The sequence below is a fragment of the Lactuca virosa genome, chromosome 5 (genome assembly GCF_052849685.1).
Source record: "Lactuca virosa cultivar CGN04683 chromosome 5, Lactuca_virosa_CGN04683_v6, whole genome shotgun sequence".
In the NCBI taxonomy this organism is placed as follows: Eukaryota; Viridiplantae; Streptophyta; class Magnoliopsida; order Asterales; family Asteraceae; genus Lactuca; species Lactuca virosa.
Window position 1 is genome coordinate 134,471,244 of NC_136430.1, and position 21,449 is coordinate 134,492,692.

General features: G+C 35.7%; 2 protein-coding genes across 4 annotated transcripts; one reads left to right on the forward strand and one right to left on the reverse strand.

The window, feature by feature from the left end:
- Window positions 1-1,083: 1,083 nt before the first annotated feature.
- Window positions 1,084-2,644, forward strand: LOC145115658 (signal peptidase complex subunit 3B-like). Its single transcript, XM_079052005.1, has 6 exons — window positions 1,084-1,290; window positions 1,380-1,427; window positions 1,719-1,781; window positions 1,966-2,019; window positions 2,122-2,208; window positions 2,399-2,644. Exons 1-6 carry the CDS (start codon window positions 1,165-1,167, stop codon window positions 2,519-2,521), a joined length of 501 nt encoding a protein of 166 aa, XP_078908131.1. The 5' UTR covers window positions 1,084-1,164; the 3' UTR covers window positions 2,522-2,644.
- A 606-nt stretch (window positions 2,645-3,250) lies between these two features.
- Window positions 3,251-9,077, reverse strand: UBC23 (ubiquitin-conjugating enzyme 23). 3 transcript variants are annotated; one of them, XM_079048043.1, is made up of 9 exons: window positions 8,940-9,077; window positions 6,183-7,976; window positions 5,955-6,101; window positions 5,719-5,837; window positions 5,376-5,640; window positions 4,539-4,608; window positions 4,293-4,432; window positions 3,892-4,203; window positions 3,251-3,812 (listed from the first exon to the last, which is right to left on the reverse strand). In XM_079048043.1, the coding sequence occupies exons 2-9, from the start codon at window positions 7,974-7,976 to the stop codon at window positions 3,561-3,563; spliced, it is 3,099 nt and encodes a 1,032-aa protein (XP_078904169.1). In that variant the 5' UTR covers window positions 8,940-9,077; the 3' UTR covers window positions 3,251-3,560. The 3 variants fall into 3 exon arrangements, with proteins under 3 accessions (XP_078904169.1, XP_078904167.1, XP_078904168.1); XM_079048041.1 differs by having other exon boundaries at window positions 5,376-5,837; XM_079048042.1 differs by lacking the exon at window positions 8,940-9,077 and adding an exon at window positions 8,582-8,929 and having other exon boundaries at window positions 5,376-5,837.
- Between the last annotated feature and the right edge of the window lie 12,372 nt (window positions 9,078-21,449).

The window sequence follows — 21,449 nt, forward strand, 5'->3', positions numbered from 1 at the left end:
TTGAAAATATGGCAATTCGGGATAAACATCTTCATTGTCACCCATGTCTTCTTCGAAAGACTCACCTACACCTGAATTCTCACTAATGTCTACCTGAATCCCATTATCCTTTATGAAAAAATGAGGCTTCTGATAGTCATCCTCATCATCATCGGCATCCTCATCCTCGTCGTCATCCTCATCGTCATTCTCTTCCTCATCGTCAATGTCACCCACATCCCGATGCCCTGTTGCAACTTCCTTAACCAGCCCTACACCATCAAGTACCTTTTCCTTTATGTTACCAACAACCTCGTATTTGTGTTCATCCAACCATTCTTGCATGTTACTATTCCCAAAATGGTCTACATACATAGGGAGTATAACACCACATTCATATGCAATTGCTATAAAGTCGAAATAATCCAGGTCATTGCTAATTAAAGTCAAACCTTTTGGAAAATCAATATCAGGTTGGCAGTAATATAGCTTCTCACACTTTTCCCCAGTGAACCTTTCAATGAACGCAACACACCCTTCCTTGTCCATGGTTGCGAAATCGATGTCCGAAAACCTCTGAGTAATTCCACCGATGTAGCGTATGGGGTTTCTGTCGAACATTCCTTGGAAGTGGACATCTACTTGTAAGAATACAGGTTCCATGTTTGAGGATTCAGAAGCAGATCACAAGAAATGGTTTATCGATGAAGTGTTGAACAGTGGAGGTAAAAGGGCTTTTTTATAAAGCATATACCGACAGTAAGAAGGAAGCGACTAATTAATGACATGACATTACACGGAAGTCACAGTCAGCATCTGATGTGGTGTTAGTAGAAGGAGGTGGACTAAAAATGACCGGCTGACCCCTTCACAATTGAAATAAGGACTTAATCGACCCGACAAAGTGTAATTTGTTCCCTTATTAAGCCATAAAATAAGTTAAGGGGCTAAATGGGTAAACCCTAAAAACATAATAGAACATATATGTCATTTTCCCAAAAAGAAATAGCTCGAAACTATATTTTTTGATAAACCATATGGACCAATTTTACGATTTACTCTTAAAAAAATTAAGGGTTTTTATGTGAATTATCCCATGGTAAATTGTTAACGCACCTCCCTTTCTTTTGTTCCGTTCCCTGCTAAACTCCACTGCAGTAACAGCAGCAGAGAGGGAGATCAAAGATGCATTCCTTCGGTTACAGAGCCAATGCTCTGCTAACATTTTCCCTTACGATTCTAGCTCTAATGGCTGCCATGGCCTCTTTTTCAGACAATTTCAACTCCCCTTCCCCAACTGCACATGTTCAGGTTTCTCTTTCTCCCCCCATCAATTGCTGTTTTCACTAGATCATTATCGGCAATTGTCGACTAATCAACTTCGAGTTATCGATTTTTAGGTTTTGAATGTAAATCGATTCCAGAATAGACCCAACGGAGACGACGAGGTAATTAATTCTTCATGTTTTTGCCTAAAAAAATGGAAAAAGTAGTTGCTCTGTTGAATTTTAGGGTTTATTGATTTTGAAAGAATTGAACCGTCGATTTTCCTTTTGGAAAATTGATGATGTTTTTGTGCTGAAGAACTACGATCTAATATCTATGAGGTGTTTGTAATCGACTAATCGGATTCCATTTTCTCGATGCAACTTGGGGAGATCAAATTACTTATCATCTCGATTTTTTTAGGGTTTTTAAGTTTAGTTTAATTAACAACAATATATCTTCTGTTTATGCAGATTGGCATGACACTAAGCATATCTGCAGACCTACAATCATTGTTTACATGGAATACCAAGCAGGTTGCTTGCAATTTATTAACTATTATTGTTTCTCATTCTCTTACCTTCTTTCACTCTTCCTACTGATAAACAAAGTCTCTCTCATTCCGTGGCTCTAAACGTACATTGAAGTGAAGAATAAACTAACATGTCTGCAAGAAGAATGCCATGTTGACAGTTGACCTTTTTCTTATCTGATTCTCAGGTGTTTGTGTTTTTAGCTGCTGAATATGGAACTCCAAAAAATGCCATGAATCAGGCAAGAGAATCTTCTTTAATATTGTACACATTGGTTTAGATAAAACATGGTGATTTTCAGTGATGATGATAAGGGCAATTATGTCTTTTTCCTGATTTACAGGTGTCATTGTGGGATGGAATCATACAATTAAAAGAAGATGCAAAATTCTCTACAAAAGTTAAGAATAAGTACAGGTTCATTGATCAGGTAATCAACTACTTTTATTTCTTCATATTACAACAATGCCATCAAAAAATACAATGCATTTTTCACATGATAGGTTTTTCAAAGTATAAATAAGAAAAAAAGTTGAAAGTACAATATGCTATAATTGGATATATTTTTCAAAGTACAATGTCTTGATAGTAATATATTTTTGTTTTTTTTTTTAATTTAGGGAAGCAACCTTCGAGGAAGGGATATTAACTTGACCTTACACTGGCATATTATGCCAAAGACAGGGAAGATGTTTGCTGATAAATTGGTAGTAACCGGTTTTCAGTTGCCACACTCATACTGATGACACCAACAAGATTATATTTAATTGTTTCTTTATATTATTTACTAAAACTAGTTATACAGTTATTGGAATATTATATTAGATATATGGATTTTGGACTATATACTCATATGATATAACAAATATGCGTATGCATACTTGAGAAAATGGAAAAAGAAATAAATGATTGCCAAATTTATAAAATGTTCATATATAATATATCGGATTAGGTGTAGTTTTCATTAAGAACATTAAGTGAAAAATAAACAATTAATCTATAAGGTAAAAAATTAGCATCAGGGTACAAGTATATTGAATATCAAAATGTATAAATTTGAGCAATACTTTGTCTTTCATTACTTTTATCTACTTAATCAATGAACATTGCATCTGTATTTGGAGATTAAAACCAAGTTGTTTGTTTTATACATGAATCATAAAGATAATATTTTCAATATTCAATATTAATATATCCCCATTAAATGCCTCACTGTTTGTTTTTTTTTATCCGATATCTAAATAATTACAAAATAAAAATAAAAAATCACAAAAACAAAGAATATTTTTACCGATTATCCTTAATTCCAACATCAGTTTTAGTTCCTTCTTTCTGATCTTCATATCTTCAAACTGGTGAAGAGCAAGATATGAAGTATAAAAGAAAACCACAAACATGAAATCTACTGTGTCAAAATTGGTCAAACGCATGATTACACAACACACTATATCTCAAAGAATCCAAAATCAAAATTGTTTCAAAGTTGCATATAACATGCGTTCAAATAACTTTTCCACTCATCTTGAATCAAATATGGTTGCAATTCCACCAACAAAAGTATTAAAAAAAAAAAACAAAAAAATGGCCATCAAATTCTCTCAATAACATATCCAACAAACCAATCCCAAAAACACACCCCAATCGTGGTTAGTTAGCTTGAGAAATCAGGATATCCGATTTTTCAAATTTTCCCATAAAACCCCTCTAAATGTACAATATTCCTTTCCAAATACATTGCATTTAATCGGATCCCACTTTTTTAGGGTAAAAAAAAAAAAGACATTACGAGTCTTGTAAATGGTTGAACTCTTGACAATTAGCTCCGATTTGATTGAGGGCTAACAAAAGCTTTGGCACAATTTTTGCTAACATGAGCTTGAACCCAACAGAATTAGCATCCGGAATACTGGTTTCACATACAGAGGCATCTTCAGAAAGAGAGCCAATTAAATAGCCTTTCATATACGCATCACACGCCTTTAGAATATAATACCCACGCTCTCTAAAATGCTCCCTCACAAGCTCTTCAAAATCCTACCAAAAAAAAAAGTAAAACAGAATAATTAAAACTGTGAATTTAGTCTTAATTAGAAAAGTAGGGTGTAGCGTGTACCTTTGGGGGTCTTCTGATGAGATACATGATTGTTTTGCAGTTCAATAAGAAGGTATTCTCATTATATGACAAAGAATTCTTCTCTCCTTCTGGAGTCCCAACTTGTTTATCATATCCAGCTTCATTGAAATAGGGTTTGGAATTAAGCACAAGGCCTTGTAGTGAAACCAGAACTTGAAGAATGCTGGAAGATTTATGATCCCAAACTTCATTGCCTTTTCCACTCCATGTATTTAACAAGCTAAGACACACTTTTCCTTCCTCGTATAAATTAGGATTTATTCTCCATCCTCCCGAATGATAATATGCTGACTGTACATCATTCATTATTTTAAGTCCAAAAAAAACAATACATCAGTAGACAGTAAACAGTTGACAGTTGACAGCAGAAGGTTGGTTACCGGAGGAACATCGGGGTATTCAGGGGGGAGATGAAAGTCAAAAAAGAAGAGGCCATCTTGATAAGGTGTTCCATATGCTCCAACTACTACAGCTCTCAATAAATCCATTCTATTTTCATAACATCGGACATAAATTCCATCTGTTTAGAAAAAATAAAAAATAAAAATAATGATTATTTCAGGCTATATTAGTGGTTTTTTGTATTTATTGGGGCGGAAAACTGAAGGGGCAAATTTGGAAATTACTTGGTAAGTTGTTTTGAAGGATATTCCAATCTTGTTGGACTTTCTTCAGCCATTTTCTTCCGGTGATATTCTGCAAATATATGTAAATGTAATGTATAGGTTTTAGGGTTTAGGATATTCAAAATGGTATTTAATTATAGTTAAAGAACTTCTATCTACAAATAAAAAATAAACTAAGGGTAAATTTAGAACCCAAATAAGTTGTAACAACAATAATGTTTTTTAGTAATTTTTAATAAATAAAATTGTACTTCATTATAAATAATGATTTTTTTCCAAAAAGATTTACGTAATTAAAGATTAATTATACTTTTTATTATATTCTATGACGGGGTTAAAAAAAAAATAACAAAATGGAAGAATGACCAATTCCATTCCATCAAGCAAAACAAACAATTTTCTTTTTTTGACAAAATTACATAAATAGTCCCTATGGTTTACAAAAAGTCAAGGTTTAGTCCCTAGCTTTTTTTTTGATAAAGATGGTCCATGTGGTTTCAATTTCTTGCATTGTCGGCCCCTGACTAATCTAAAATGACTTTTATACCCCTTTTAATATTTTTTTTATAACTTTCACTAACTTTAGTTAAAAAAGAACATTGTAAATAAGTAAAACAAAAAAAAACTAAAAGATATTAAAAAGGGTATAAAAGTCATTTCACATGGCCACATGGGTCAAGAACCGAACACACAATAATTTAAAACCACAACGACCATCTGTATCAGAAAAAAAAAAGTTAGGGACCGAACCTGTGACTTTCTGTAAAGCACAGGGACCATTTGTGTAATTATGTCTTTTTTTCATTTCAATAAAATGAACATTTCCATTAAACTCACCTGTCCATTGACACCAAGATAATAATGATCAAGAGGATCTTTAACAATATCAAATCCTTTAAAGCTCGAATTTCCATTCCCCCCCTCACTTGATTTACCAGAATCATCAATATTTAATCGCTGAGCTGGCGAATCTAATGAAAACTTTTCCTCCACGTCAGCATGTTCATGTTCATGTTCCTCACTACCAGAAGCCAATCTTTCAAGAGTATTATCAGTAGCGCTGGATTTTCGTGAACTAGACACATCATCATTTTTATCTTCCCTATGTAATGTTACATTATCACCCCCTGAATTATCTGTAATGTTTCTTTGACCCCTAGAAAAAATTCCACTTGCTAACCTTGTCATGAATCCAAGGGCAGCTAAGGGTATAGAAAGTGCACCATTTGTCTGAATGCTTTCAGCTGTTTGCTCATCTGTATCAACACTCATCTCTGATCCATTTTGCATCCCAAGATCCTTAACAAAAAACAGTTTAAAATTTAAATCGGTTTATTTGTTTATTATAACATATAAAATCATGAATGACATGAAAAGAATTATAATTTATAAATAGAAATAGAAATAGAAATGAACCTCTAGTGCCTTTTGAAGATTTTCCATATCATTATCTCCACCCTCCATTGTTTCCCAACTTGCTGCATCATCACCTACTTCACTTCCACCACCAGCTGAGTCATCATCATCATCACGCCCTACTACATATATTGCTTGTGGGCCCACCTGATATCACCAAACATCATATCAATGAAAAAAACAAGAAGGGCATTCATGTCTTTTTACAAGAAATATGATTCAACATACCATTGAAACCATCCCATCAGCCCAAGTAACTTCAATATCACCATTTCTAAGCCCTGTAATATTTCCAACCCAAGAAAGATCCGAAAAATCTCCTTTGACCTCACTCCCATCGGTCAACCCTGCCACGTCAGCAGATGGTAACCTCACAACCACATCCCCATAACAATAATCATAATCTTGATGCCCTTCAAGCTCATACACACTCACAACTTCCTCTTTATCAAATTCCTTAAAATCTTCTGCTCTTGCAACCAATTTCAACCACCTTACACATGCAGTTCTTTCTTTTGCATTCACACTTTTAACAACTCCAACACGACTAACTTCATCATCATGATCATGATCATCATCATCATTCCCATCACTAGGTTTTTCCACAACATATTGTTCAGAAACAAATTCATGATCTCCAGGGTTTTCAATTGGGATCAAAGAAGTGGAATCCAATCCGTGTTTTGTACTCCCGTCTTGCCAAAGTACATCAACTCGTGTCTTCGTGTTCACAATTTGAAGGGCTTTTTCGTAATTTTCCTCTTTTTTCTTACACCTTTTATCCCTCTTCACCATAACTTTTCTTACCTTTTTCCTATGTAAAGGCCAAGATTCATGAGTCCCAGAACTCGAACCTTTTGAAACAGGCAATGAACCACTACAAGAACTAGATTCAGTAGAAGGATTGGAATTGGTGATTCCGATTCCGGTGTTTTCTTGCACTTCGGAATCACTCTCGGACTTCTCTTGACCTTGTAATCTACCTTTTACAGAGTCTTTTGGTGATGGAAGAAGACACCAATCACCAAGTTCCCAATTTGCATGTGAAAAACATGCCAATAACTTTAAGTTTTTAGGGTTTTGTTCTTCAGAAGGTGTAATTGAAGAATCCGGGCCATAACCCGCGGATGCGATCCAATAAACAAAAACGGATCCAGCTGTCACATTTGTTACAGTTCCTTCCAATCTTGAAGCTTTCCATAACCCAGACACCCATCTTGAATTCTTGAAAACAGATGAAGAACTCGCTTTGACTCTTTGACCAGGGTAATACGGGTAATGTGCATCTTCTAGAAGATTCTTGCCAACGGGTTTTAACCTTAAAGGATCAGCTTTCATAACTTTACAAACTGATCCATCATCAAACATGACTGTTACATTATCAAGAACATCATCGATTCTGCCTAACCATGGGCCAAAAATTACATAATCGCCCACTTGAAAATCCCTTACACGTTTCAGATTCTTTGAAGAGACATCATTTATGACACACCCATCAATGGTTGACAAGTCAACGGATATATTGACATCGATAACAACACCCACTTGCCCAGTTGGATCAGAAGCAGAAGCAACATAATCTCCATGTAAAAAACCTCTGTCAATGACTATCACATCATTTTGACTATGGATTGACTCTGACTCATCCATCCATAGAACCCTAACATGGTCTGCTGGAAGTGGGGTGTTTTCTTCTTCTTCTTCTTCTTCTTCTTCTTCTTCTTCTTCTTCTTCATCATCATCATTATCAGTATTATTTCCAGTGATGTTTTCATGTAAATCTTCTTTGGGGCCCACCACTTCATTGTCTTCATCTTCATCTTCATCATCACTACTGCTATCTGAATCAGAATCACCTGCAACTTCTGTCACTACACCTGTCTTTCCATCAGTTTTGCTCTTTACAACATCTTGTCTGTAGATATATACCCCTGGACGCCTTCCATTCTCTTCTATCTTGACCATGGAACCTTCGTTTGGATCATGACTATGATCTGCATCACAATCCAGCTTGGATTCCATCTAAAAGTAAAAAAAAGAAAAAGGAGATGAAATACTAGAAAACAGCTTTATAAACTGAAGTTATGTTCATATATTTGTCGATAACAATCAACTTATTACCCTAGATTGAGAATTTGGGGGTGTTTGAATGTACATTATAACAGTAATCAGTTTTGAATGTTGGGGTGAAAGTTTGTGATTCCCACTCTCATTATCTAATCAGAGCTGGTGAAGCAGATTTGAGTCGATTGATTATCTTGTTAGTAGATTCTAATTCTGTAATAATCACTTTCACTAAGCAAATCGATACACCCTATATATTCCTAACATTTACTAGCACAAAAAACATAAAACAAAAAAAACATTGAGATAACTTTCTCTTCATTGCCCTTGAAGCTTCATAAAACAAGTCATAGATAGGTCGGGCATATCTGAATTAACATTCAAGCGATTGCTAAAGGAGAACCTCAATTTGAAACAGAATTAGTTCGTTACTAGAATGGTGGAAATAATGAGGGTTTCAATAGAGTTTGTTGAAAAAATGGATTAAAGCAAATGCAGCAATTTATGAGCTAAACTTTTGAAAACAAAGGAAACAAATCAAGAGTGCGGCTCAGAACAAGTACCTTTGATTCGGATGTCAGATGAATATCAGATTTGGGGGTAATAATAGATAATTTCAGATTGTGAATCCTACAATACTAATGAAGGAAGTGGGGAATGAATAAACAAACAACGAAAAACAGCTCAAAAATCCACGAGATGAAGTCGGTCGTTGAATCGGCGAAACGAGGAATCAGCTGAAATTAATCCCACGTTTATCGACGAACAAAAAACTTTAGAAAAAAATTGGTATAAAATGGAGGAAAACATCAATGGACGAATCGTGTACGCTAATGAACATCAGGAAGCAATCTATCCCCTTGAAAGCAACGAATCTTTTGACGAAGTTTGAAAGGGGTAATGAAATCAAAAAATCTGTACCTCTAAAGACGGAACTATTTGGTATTGATTCCACGTTGATTGCACGATTGTGAAGAACAAATAATGAAAACTTTTGTATAAAGACCAGAAGTCGAAGGAGCTGAAGAAATACGGTGAAGGTATACAGACTCATGTGTATCAACAAAGCAAGACTTATATATGTAGGCTTTTCATTAGATTTTAATAAATTTGATTAAAGTTTAAGTTTGTAAAATAATAATTTACTAGATTATAAGTCGCGTTAAACGCAGAGAACGTATAAAAAATTATATGAATGGATATAGATAATACATAATAATTATAAAAAGAAAATTATGGCAATAAAGTAGAAGATATATATGAAATCGATAAATATCTATAATCTTTAAAGGATCTCTCAGACAACTTTTTATGTTAAAACGAATTGGATGCATTAATGGATTAAAATGAATTTATTAGGCTATCTGGTATCCTTATAACACATATACGTGTGCAAACAATTTCATATCATCAAATGCCCTTTTCACAACAAACCCACTATACCTTTGGGGATGGTGTTCACTAGTGAAGAATTAGTGAAGAACCAATGAAGAAAATAGAGGAGAAAAAAGGAAGAGAGAGATAGACACAAAGGCTTTGGTGATCTTCTGTGGTAGCCACCACTCCACAACACACCGACTATGCTTTGGGGTGGTGTTCACTAGTGGAAATCATTTCCACATAGGATACCTACGTGTGATGAAGCCTCCATACCATATGGCCTTAGGTGTAAGTAATCATAGTCCACCAAATCCTTAAGCAGATCACTACAAAGAAAATAAATTATCAGTAATAAAATAAACTAAAATAATATACCTAAAATATAATACAGATAAAGTCTTACGATGACTGTGTGTATGATAATCGCATGATCTTGAAATGTAATGGCTTCGAACTCATAACTATCATAGCAACCTTACCGCAACGTATTTAAAGATTTGAAACGGTAACGATTTGCAATCTAAAGTCCTTGGTTTACAAACAAATAAAAACTTTTTTGGATATTCGTCTCTATTATCACATTCAGCAACAATGAGTCTGCATAAGGAAGATGCTAAAATTGTACACGAAAATGGTATACCACCGATGTCAAAAAAATTCCCTACCACATTACGGAACAAACTAACGTTCTATAGTTACCCATGGTTTTTTTTAACAATAACTCCAAAAAGCGCATTATTTCTACGCTTGTACAAATTAAGAACATGTTTGTTGTACGTTAGTTTTTCAAAATATTTATTTGTACAACGTAAAATATCAAATGTATGTAATTATGTTCTTGAAAGCGTTTCAATAATGATCTCAGAGTTCAATGATGATAAGTGTAAAATAAACAAAATAATCAAAAATTGTACAATTTTAAAATAAACAGATTTTATATAAAATAAAACATGTAACATATTCATCAAAAACATTTGTATAACAATATTAATGAAGTAAGTAGAATTTAGTAATTTACGATGGATGAGTGATCTTGTGCAACATTTCTTTTATTGCCCGAAATGCACTTGTGACAACCCGTTCTTTCGAGTCAATAAAAGTCAATGAAATTCACACTAGTTCAATCAAAGCCTACACTAGATCAAACAAAGAGTTACATCTATTCATATTTAAGTTTAATACTTAGCTTAAATCATATTATATCTTAGTATAATTATGGTTTTATTTCAAGAAAGTTAAATGAAAGCTATACCCTTGAAAACATGTAAAAGCCTAAAACAAATCAAATGTACACCAGTGCAAGTTAAGGGGGTTAAGCTTAACATTTAAAGGAAATTATAATATATATGTTTAGAATTCGGTTTTTGGAATCCAAATCCAATCCAAAACTGAATTCCCTTAAAGGTTAAAGTGCCAAAACCGAATTCCTTACTTCCTTTGACCTAAAGCCGAATTCTCTTTTGCTTTTTGACTTAGAAACCGAACACACTCCAAATTGTGGACATTAGGACCGAATTCATGAGGAATTCGGTCATATAAGACCGAACACACCCCAATTGAGGCCCAATAAGGCCTAACACTCCCCTATATATATGTGTGTTAGGCCGATTTCTCAATTCATTTCCCACTTTTGTCACCGAACTCTTGCCAAATTTTCACTCATTCTTCAAGAGTGTTCTGCCTACATCTTCATCCCATTCAACCGAATTCATACACCGAATTCATCAACCATATTCAAATCTTCATCTCACCGAGTTCATCCAGTTTCCACCGAAAACACTTTTTTCCTTTATTCCCAATATTCCAAATTAATTTGGTAAGTCTTATTTACTTAATTAATTATTCAAACATTATTTAAATTAATTTATTATTAATTTAAATACGACGACGAATACAATTATTTTAGGGTAACGTCATTGGCGTGTACGCATACCCAGGGATCATTTCTACGACACGTTAAATTCCGACGCCAACGCATATTCAAGGTGAGTTCATACCCCTACGTTTTTAAATGTTTTTAATATTTTTAGGGTGGGAATACAAGTAAAACACAAGGTCTATTATGTTATCCAAATATTTTAAATATTTCAAAAACCTTTGCAATTGTTTCATAACGAGTATTCACTACACTTTCTAAAAATATTTTATATATTTTAACCCTTTTGTAATATGTCGAGCATAAGGGTATTCAACTTTTATACAATTAAATTGCAAATGTTTTCAGTACATTACATTACGATTTCAGGGCATTACAGAACATTACAAATAAACTATAATTTGTATAGTTTTGAAATTCCTACGTTACTTTGCTAAGAACAATACACAGAATCAAAACATATATTCAAACTATAATAGGTATAGTTTGGGAAGCACTACTCTAATACACTGTTACAAGAACACACTACTAAATAATTATTTAAATATAATTATTTTATATTACAAGTACATTACTACAAGGTTATACATACATATTCAAATAATAGAAAAGGGCCACTACACTACACTATATGTAAACTAGTTAATACATGGTTGTGGGGCACTACTTCGTAGTACCCCTCAGGGTACGGTTTCTAGATCCTATACAGTATAACCAGAGTCTCCTGGAGGGAGAGCGTGAGATTTGTGTATAGATCTATACGAGACTGACACTCCCATGCCCCGACTGCTAGCTACAGTTGGAACGGAAGTTCCGGGGTAACAAATGTCATTTCATTCGGACGCCTGAAGAACGTCGTAGAGGTCACTAGTCATATCAAGCATGGTTATATGAAACCCACAATAGTATAACTAAAACATTTGTTTACGGGATTAACATTACTTCAATGGTTTTCTTTTCATAAATAAAACTATGGCACACTACTTTACACTACAGTTGGCAATAACCAGGCATTCATACGTGGCTTTCATCAAAACACAATTATGGTACACTGTTTTACTCTACAACTGGTGATTTCAGGCATTAATACTAATGTTTTATACGAACGCTAATACAGTACACTATTTTCACTACAACTGGTGGAAACCAGATAGACATACAAAGGCTTTCATACAAATACCGATACAATACGTTGTTTTCTAACATAGAGTACACTAATGCACGTAGACAAAGACAAGAAACTTACATGACTACATTACTTTTACTATAGAAAATATTGGATTTTCTTGAGAAACACTCTAGCATTTTCAAAGTTCAAAGACAAGTTTTCCAGCACTAAAACATACTTATGAACTCACCAACTTAAATGTTGATACACTTTCAAAATCACTTGTATTCTCAGGGAACCGATAAGACAGGTACACCCGCAGGATTTTGAGAAGACGGAACCCTCTAGAGTCACATCGTTTATACTTTTGTTATACTTTTGATGTCATACAAACCATGTCATGAACAGATGTAAATACTATATTCTATCAATGTAATGGTTGTGTTTGCTTTGATTACTATTATACAACTGTTGTGATACCGTACATGACGTCCTCCGCCCCCGAACATTTCCAACGTTCCGGTTTGGGGGTGTGACAGTACTCCATTAATGATTTTATGAATTGAAGTGATCTGATAAGTCGAACTGACAAGCAATAAGCAAAACAGAAGGTAATAGATGTGAAATATTCACAATTGTCGCAGAAAAAAATGAATCAAACAAATGGCAGAACTTAATTTCTATTAGGTGTGAAATATTATTAAACATACGTCGTTTAATAATATGATTCATTATTTTAGCAATTTATGGAACCTATAGTAAAACAGTAAAGAGAGGAACAATCACTTTTTCATTTATCAACAGTAGGATGACCTGGAAGGAATGATGCATGATAAGTGGGTTCAAATATAACAATTATTGAGTAAATTTTCATTAGTTTATGACATAATATATGAATGTTATAAGAGGAAGTCCATAAAAAAATGCAAAAAACGCAACATGTCACAGGAATTACAAATATTTAAGAATTCATTGTATTTTAAATTCCTGATTTCTACATAAAACTTAGGGTCTGTTCGGGACCTGTTTCCCCCCCTAAACCTCCATATTTTTCAAAAATGTATCACATGAAGATAGATAAGTTCTTAGCTTTAAAAGTAGTATCCGCACACCTCCATACGATTTTTCTGCAATTTATGGCGAATTTTATAAATCTGTCTCGCATAGCAGCTGCCAGCTCATTCCGGACCACTCTGGGTAAATTGTCGTTTTTACCCTAGTTAGAGGAATTTATGGATTTCGGTCAAAAATAATGAAGTGTAGAGGACTTAAATATGAAACTTTGTGCACTGATTTCGACCAAACATACAAATGTCTACAAATATTGAAAAAATTATAAAAAAAATTATGGTTATTGGTATTATTGAAATGTGTAGAAGATACATTCAAATCGACAAATATCTATAATCATTGAAGGACCTCCTTGTACATAAAATTTTTTGTTTTATTAGTTGAACGACTATTCCTCGTCACATATGAGTACCTTCATACCTTCTTTTTACTTGTGACACGGGAAACAACTACATATAACTGACCATGCGTGAAGACAGGTCTACACAAATATAATCCAACATTTGATAATGATTGTCCTTGAATTTTGTTAATGTTCATAGCGAAGCAAACAACTACGGTGAATTGCCTCCGAAAACGGAATGGGATTTTTTTATCAGACGGGGTTAACTTCATGTGAGGTATATAAGTAGTCTTGTTGAAAAATCTACCATATATGATTCGGGCTTTAATGACGTTTCTTCCAAGCCTTACAATCTGTAATCTAGTACCATTGCATAGCCCTTTGGTTTGATCGATATTACAAAGTAACATGACAAGAACACCTTTTTTAGTATAAGTTTATGTTTAGGAATTCCAAAAGCCTTAACACCATTCAACACATCTGGAGAGTATATTGATTCCTCAAAAGAATCTCGTGCCTCAGTCTCACATAAAGAATCTGAACTTAGATACGTTTTTCCTTCATCTTTCATCAATTCTAACATGTAGTTATTGATAGCATCGACTTCTTCGTTTGTAGGGACCAAAATAGCTTTATTTTGAAAATAAGATGGATCATTAGGATGGTTTTTGTAACGCCCCGACTCTCAGGTGATAATTTTATGGCTTTGATTTTCATAATTTGCAATGTCTACTCGACGAGTTGGATGCCCTGACTCGTCGAGTAGGAGCGGTTTGGGCCATGTGTTTAAGTGACCTACTCGCCGAGTCCAAGATAGGACTTGAGGAGTAGGAGCTGAAGGATGAAACCCTAATTTTCGGGGTTTTGAACCCTATTTAAAGGATCATAAGCCTCCTTCAGCCCCTTGCAGCCTCTTGAGAGTCCAGCAAACCCTAATCCGTGTGTGTGCTTCATTCTTGGGTGTTTTAAGCTTTGGAAGGTGGATCCTTGTAAGAAGAGCTTGGAGGGTAAGTGGCTAGAAGCAAGGAACGTGTGGGGATCTGATATCTACCTCAGTTAGCATCTTTTGGAAGGTATCAAGTCGTTACCTTGGCCTCATTTCATTCTAGATCTCATTTGGTTAAAGATTAGGGCTTTTCTAGCATAATAAGAAGCTATTCTTGAGTATGAGCTAAGATCTGAAGTTGTAACTTCAGATCTGAACTCTCTTTGGTCTCTAAGTCCATAAAGCTCTCAGCTTTAGCAAGTATAGACCTCTCCTTAAGTGTGAAACTCCATTTCAAGCTTGGTTTTGACATTATAAGTCTTTAGAGTCTTGCATGCACGTAAAGTTTGCAACTTTACCTGATAAACACGCCTTGGGAAGCTGGATCTGCATTTTGGAACCTTAAAGTGGCTTAAAAAGCATCTGAATGGATAGTAGACTAAAGGGACTCGGCGAGTTGCATGGTCAACTCGGCGAGTCCGATGAAGATTGTCGTGCAAAGACTTCTGCATAGACTCAGCGAGTCAGTGGGGTGACTCGGCGAGTCAACTTGGGTTTTCCCGAAGTTTGGACACGCTTGGACTCGGCGAGTTGCAGGGAGACTCGACGAGTCAGTGGGGGGTTTTCACGACTACTCGATTTCTGGAAGGACTCGACGATTCAGTGACTGCACTCGACGAGTCAGTGACTGCACTCGACGAGTCGGGTCAACATGGATTGTTGACCTTGATCGTTGACTTTGACTTTGATCAAGGATTGACTATTTGACTTCTGGGGCATTTTGGGAAGTTGGGAATTTATGAGTATGGTTCTATGGTGAATATAGGTGGTGGAATTTGTGGCAGCGATCCGAGAGTTTGAGCTTATCTTTCGAGTCGACCGTTGCGAGTTGAGTTCTCCTCACTATATCAACAGGCTCTACGACACCAAGGTCGGCCCTTTATGATTTACATCCTGGTTTAGGATGGTTTCTATGTTATATTACATCCTAGTTTAGGATGGTTGCTATGTTAGATTTCATCCTAGTTTTAGGATGGTTGCTATGTTAGATTACATCCTAGTTTAGGATGGTTGTTATGCTAGTAATCTATTAGATTGATATCTTGGTTGTAGGATGGTTGCTATGTTAGAGATCGGTTAGATTTTTATGACTATCTGTTATTGCATGCTAGCGTATGATATTTATGTGCACATGTTTATTGGTTTGGGGAAAGAGTTGAGGCAGGTCTTGTTGTGTGCAGTAGGCCAAGACACCCTGGGTGGACCGGGTAGACTGCAGGCCCGGGCCGGGCAAATCTAGTCAGGCTAAAGGCCCAGCAAGCGGTCCGGATAGGCTGAAGGCCCCGAGGAGGGTGGTCCAGACGTGTCGAGGGCTCAGAGAGCGGTCCAGATAGACTGAGGACTGGGATTCGGTCCAGTCAGACTGATGGCTCATTATGCATGCTGTATTGTTTGCTTAAATGTTTATATGATATGGTTATATCGGTATGGCGTTGGTATTTCGGGGGTAACTCACTAAACCTTCTAGCTTACAGTTTCAGTTTATTGTTTCTAGTTCAACGGATGACCGTGAGAAGGCGAAGGCGTGACCGTACACTTCCTCGACTGATGATTTTGATTTCTGGGAACTCTGATGTTTAAACTATTTTGAAAACAAATTGTAATAACTGAATGGTTTAAATGATTTAAAAAGTTTTAAATTGACTTGAATTTTATGGATGTTACAGTTCTGAAAGGATGAATAAATGGTGGATACAACTGAATGAATATATTCAACCGTAGACAATGCATTAGGAGCAATGTACATTCTGTGACAACCCGAAATTTCTATCTTGTAAGTCAATTCAATCAATCAAAAGTCAGACTTGTTTCTGTTACCTTTTAGCCTTGTTAAGGGTCATTTTATGAGTTCTAAGCCTTGTACACTTAAGTATTGGATGTTAAGAACCATTAGCTTTAAATCAGCGGAATGCGTTCGAACCAGAAACATCATTAAAGGGTGTTCACGGCCACAAACTAGGTTCACAGCCGTGAACCCCCCTCTATATACATATATTTCCTTCATTTATCCCTCATTTCTCATCCTCTTGTCCGTGATCTACAAGAATCCTCTCAAGTATCATCCACACAAAGGCTTCTTTTCTCCTAAAAAATTTAAGCATTCATCCCCTATTCTTGGTTATACTTGAAACCCCTTTGATTCCATCATTGATTCATTACTTTTTATCACCATCTTCAAGATCTTCAAGAACACGACCGTGAACCCTTCATACATTCAAGCTAGGGTCGTGAACCCTTCTTAGGATCTTGGGCCATGAACCATTCCAAGGCCGTAAACACTCATAGTGTGGCCGTGAACACTCATAGTGTGGCCGTGAACACTTTTCATCCATCCACTTGAAATTCTAACACTTCATTGTAAGTGTTTCCTAGTTCCTAAGGTTGTTTCCTATACTTATTAGTTGTTATAGGCCCTAATTCCATACATATATGTGTTATTATATGATAAATAGGATCCATTTGTGCTCGGGACTTCACTTGGCATACTTAGCATCTTATATTGATCTTTCATTCGAATCACTCAGTACAGGTGAGTTCATACCTCTACAATTACACTTTTAAATGCTTTAAAATGTTTTAGTGGGGGGGGGATACAAGTAGAACACAATGAAATTGTGTTAACCATTTACATGTGAAAACAACATCCAAAAGGAATCCTTATACTCAAAAACTTGTTAAAACTCTTTTAAATTATTTTAGACTTCTTTTATATCAAATCATATTCGTTTATCTATTTACGTATAAGTATGCTTTAACAGACTTAGGACTATTGCTAGATTACCTTGACTCATGTTCCTTGTTTGGTTGTGGGCTTGTGGTAGGATCACTAGTCCGAATGTCGGCTAAATCATAGTTATACCTATTAAATACATATATGAATATTAAACCCATTTTTTAAAGTACATACTTAACTTAGTTGCTTATGGTGAGTAATTGAGTCTTTTCTTCAAATCAGAAACAGTCAAACAATCATACTAGTAAACTATAATAGGTGTAGTTTAGAGAATTACTACTTACTACTTCTAGATCAGTGAAACTTACATGAGTCAGTTCATACATGAGTCAGTTCATACATACTATAACTAGAACAAGAAGGAACATACATACTATAACTAGAACAGGAAGGAACATATATACTATAACAAAAACAAGATAACAATAATGTGAGCCACTACTTCATGGCATAGCAATATACTTGCTGTGTCACGTTTTGTAACCAGAGTCTCCTGGAGGGAGAGCTTGAGTTTGTGTATAGATCTATACGGGATTGACCATCCTACACCTTGTTGCTAGCTACAGTGGGACCTGCAGGTCTACGGGTGACAAATGTCATACCATTTCGACGTCTTTAGATCGTCGTGTTTTATACTAGTCAATCAAGCATGGTTATAACCTCATCACATTTTACCTTAATTTAACTAATTGGTTTTAAGGTAGTTTGTACTTCATTAGTTATTTTATACAACACTACTGTACATCTTCATTTTTCCATTACATTCATATAGTGATATTCTCACATCAAGTAATGCAAACTATTTTCTAGTAAAGATAGTCATAAACTTGGGAAAACATTCATTATTATGAGAGTACAAACATACAAAACAGTCGGGTCTTGGTAGAAGACTACTTTCCATTTTAGTAGAAAATATAGGATTTTCTAGGAAGTATACCAACATTTACATCAAAATACTTACAAACATTTTCATAAAACTAGTGCAAACATTTGACACAAAAATACTTATGAACTCACCAGCTTAAATGTTGATCTACTCTTTCAAAATAACTTGTATTCTCAGGTCACCAGTAGACAGGTACAGATGACCAGGTTTTGAGAAGACGGATCATATTCAACACTTGTCTTTATTTTGATTACATAATTTTTGGTGTCTTACAACTTTATACAGAACGCACTTCTATTAACTATATTATTAATGCAATGGATGATGTTGTTGCTTATTTTACTATTGTACATTGTTATGATACTGTACATGACGTCCTCCGCCCCCGAACGTTTTCGTCGTTCCGGTTTGGGGGTGTGACACATTCGTTTCGTTAATTTGTTTATTATAGCAGTAGTCGATAGGCAGTATATGGTTATTGTAACATCCGTTTTCTTGTATGAATTGAATTAGGGTTTCAGAGGGGGGAAAAAGGTCATGTGTCTTTTTCGGCCACAACGTGGTGAAGCCTCACCACGACGTGGCAATTAGCTTTTGGGTCGCGGCGGTTTAATGAATCACCACAACGTGGTGAGGTTGCCACGACGTGGAGACGTCTGTTGGAGAAAAACCCTAAAGTTTATGGGCTGAGCCCCTATTTAAACTTCTTAACCTCTCATAGCCTCCCTCTTATCATACTCCATCTCTCCAAATCGTCCATTGCAAACCCTAGATCCATTGTGTGAGTTTTTGGCCTCTAAGTGTGTGTTGTGTGCTTGTGAAGGAAGAAAGTGGTGGAAGATCATATTACGAGTGCAAAGCAACTAAGGTCCAGAAGTTTATCTTCCTCAAGCATCTCAAGAAGGTATAAAGTCTTCACCTTGATGAGTTGGTTGATGGATCTATGGATTTTCTCCACTTTTATCTATGCTTTGTTGTTTTGGAAGGTTGAATCTCCTAAAGCTTTCAACTTTATGAATCTCTAAACCATTTGGGGCATTTGGCTCTTTGGATCTGATTTAGATTTGAGATTTGAGTCCATGCTTGGAATCTTGGCCCTTTTTACCTAATTTGACCAAATAAGAGTTCAAGACATGCATTGGACATGAATGTCTGAAAAGCACCGATTTTTATGATGTGTTTGATGTTAGAAACTCTTATGGAGCCTTTGGACAAGTAACCTTAAGGATTGGATGATTATTGCTTAAGCCATAAAGTGTTTTGGATCTTAAAGTTGAGATCAAGTCATTTTGGAGGGTTCTATTGGATAAAGTTGGAAACTTTATCCATCTAGACCCTATTTTGAACTAGATATGAGTTGGAGACCCTTTGGAATCAAAGAAAGTGGTTGAATGCATTAAGCTGCTGAAAACCCTGTTACCACGACATGGTGGCAGGGCGGTTCGCGACTGTTTTATCGTATTCAACACCACGACGTGGTCCAGAAGTTTATCTTCCTCAAGCATCTCAAGAAGGTATAAAGTCTTCACCTTGATGAGTTGGTTGATGGATCTATGGATTTTGTCCACTTTTCTCTATGCTTTGTTGTTTTGGAAGGTTGAATCTCCTAAAGCTTTCAACTTTATGAATCTCTAAACCATTTGGGGCATTTGGCTCTTTGGATCTGATTTAGATTTGAGATTTGAGGCCATGCTTGGAATCTTGGCCCTTTTTACCTAATTTGACCAAATAAGAGTTCAAGACATGCATTGGACATGAATGTCTAAAAAGCACCGATTTTTATGATGTGTTTGATGTTAGAAACTCTTATGGAGCCTTTGGGCAAGTAACCTTAAGGATTGGATGATTATTGCTTAAGCCATAAAGTGTTTTGGATCTTAAAGTTGAGATCAAGTCATTTTGGAGGGTTCTATTGGATAAAGTTGGAAACTTTATCCATCTAGACCCTATTTTGAACTAGATATGAGTTGGAGACCCTTTGGAATCAAAGAAAGTGGTTGAATGCATTAAGCTGCTGAAAACCCTGTTACCACGACGTGGTGGCAGGGCGGTTCGCGACTGTTTTATCGTATTCAACACCACGACGTGGTACAAGGATACCACAATGTAGCAATCAACTGAGTTCACTTTTCATGATCTTCTTGACCATTTGGCTTAGCTGGACCCAAATGGGTATTTTGGGTATTCTAGTTTATATTGAGAAGTGGTCTTTTACCTTAGTTTGGACTCTTGGTGTGAGTCGGGATCCAATTATTGATTAGATGTTATTTGGTATTGATAACTCGGGGATTTTTGCGGACCAGTAGCCAGGGAGTTAGCGATGTGATTCAGCAGTGCAAGTGAGTCTTCTCACGGTGCTCGTGAGTCGAATGCACCAATGTCGGCTCACTGAATTATGTATGTAGGATGCTAGCTATCTTTGTGACTCTTGCATGTTTGTATGAGCTTGTGTGGTAGAATAGTTGTATTTGTGATGACCGGCTGGGTCTAACTGTTATTATTGTGTTATGTTGTTTATATGCGACTGAGATTGTTGATAGTCTCTAGGGTTGCTGATAACCTGTAACATCCCAATTTTCAAGACCAAAAATTTTGTTTTTAATTAAGTAACTTATCAAACGGTTTACTGAAAACATCATCGAAACATATCATTTCATAAAACATAATCACGTGTCTTAAACCAAATCATAAAAATAGTAATAATGTCATAGTACAATCCCAAGAATCTCATAATGTGGAAATACTGTGTGTGTGATGCGCTGCTACCGTGTCGGCTCCTTCCCCTTCGAAGAAGAGGTACCTGAAAACAAAACTGGAAACTGTAAGCACAAATCTTAGTGAGCTCCCCTATCAGACATACCCTGCTAGGCATACCGGGGTGCCTAACCTACCACTGTCAGACATACCGGGGTGTCCGACCTACCCCTCCGGTTTATCTCAACCAGTTACGGGGACTATTTCACCCCTACTACTACCACATAATAACAT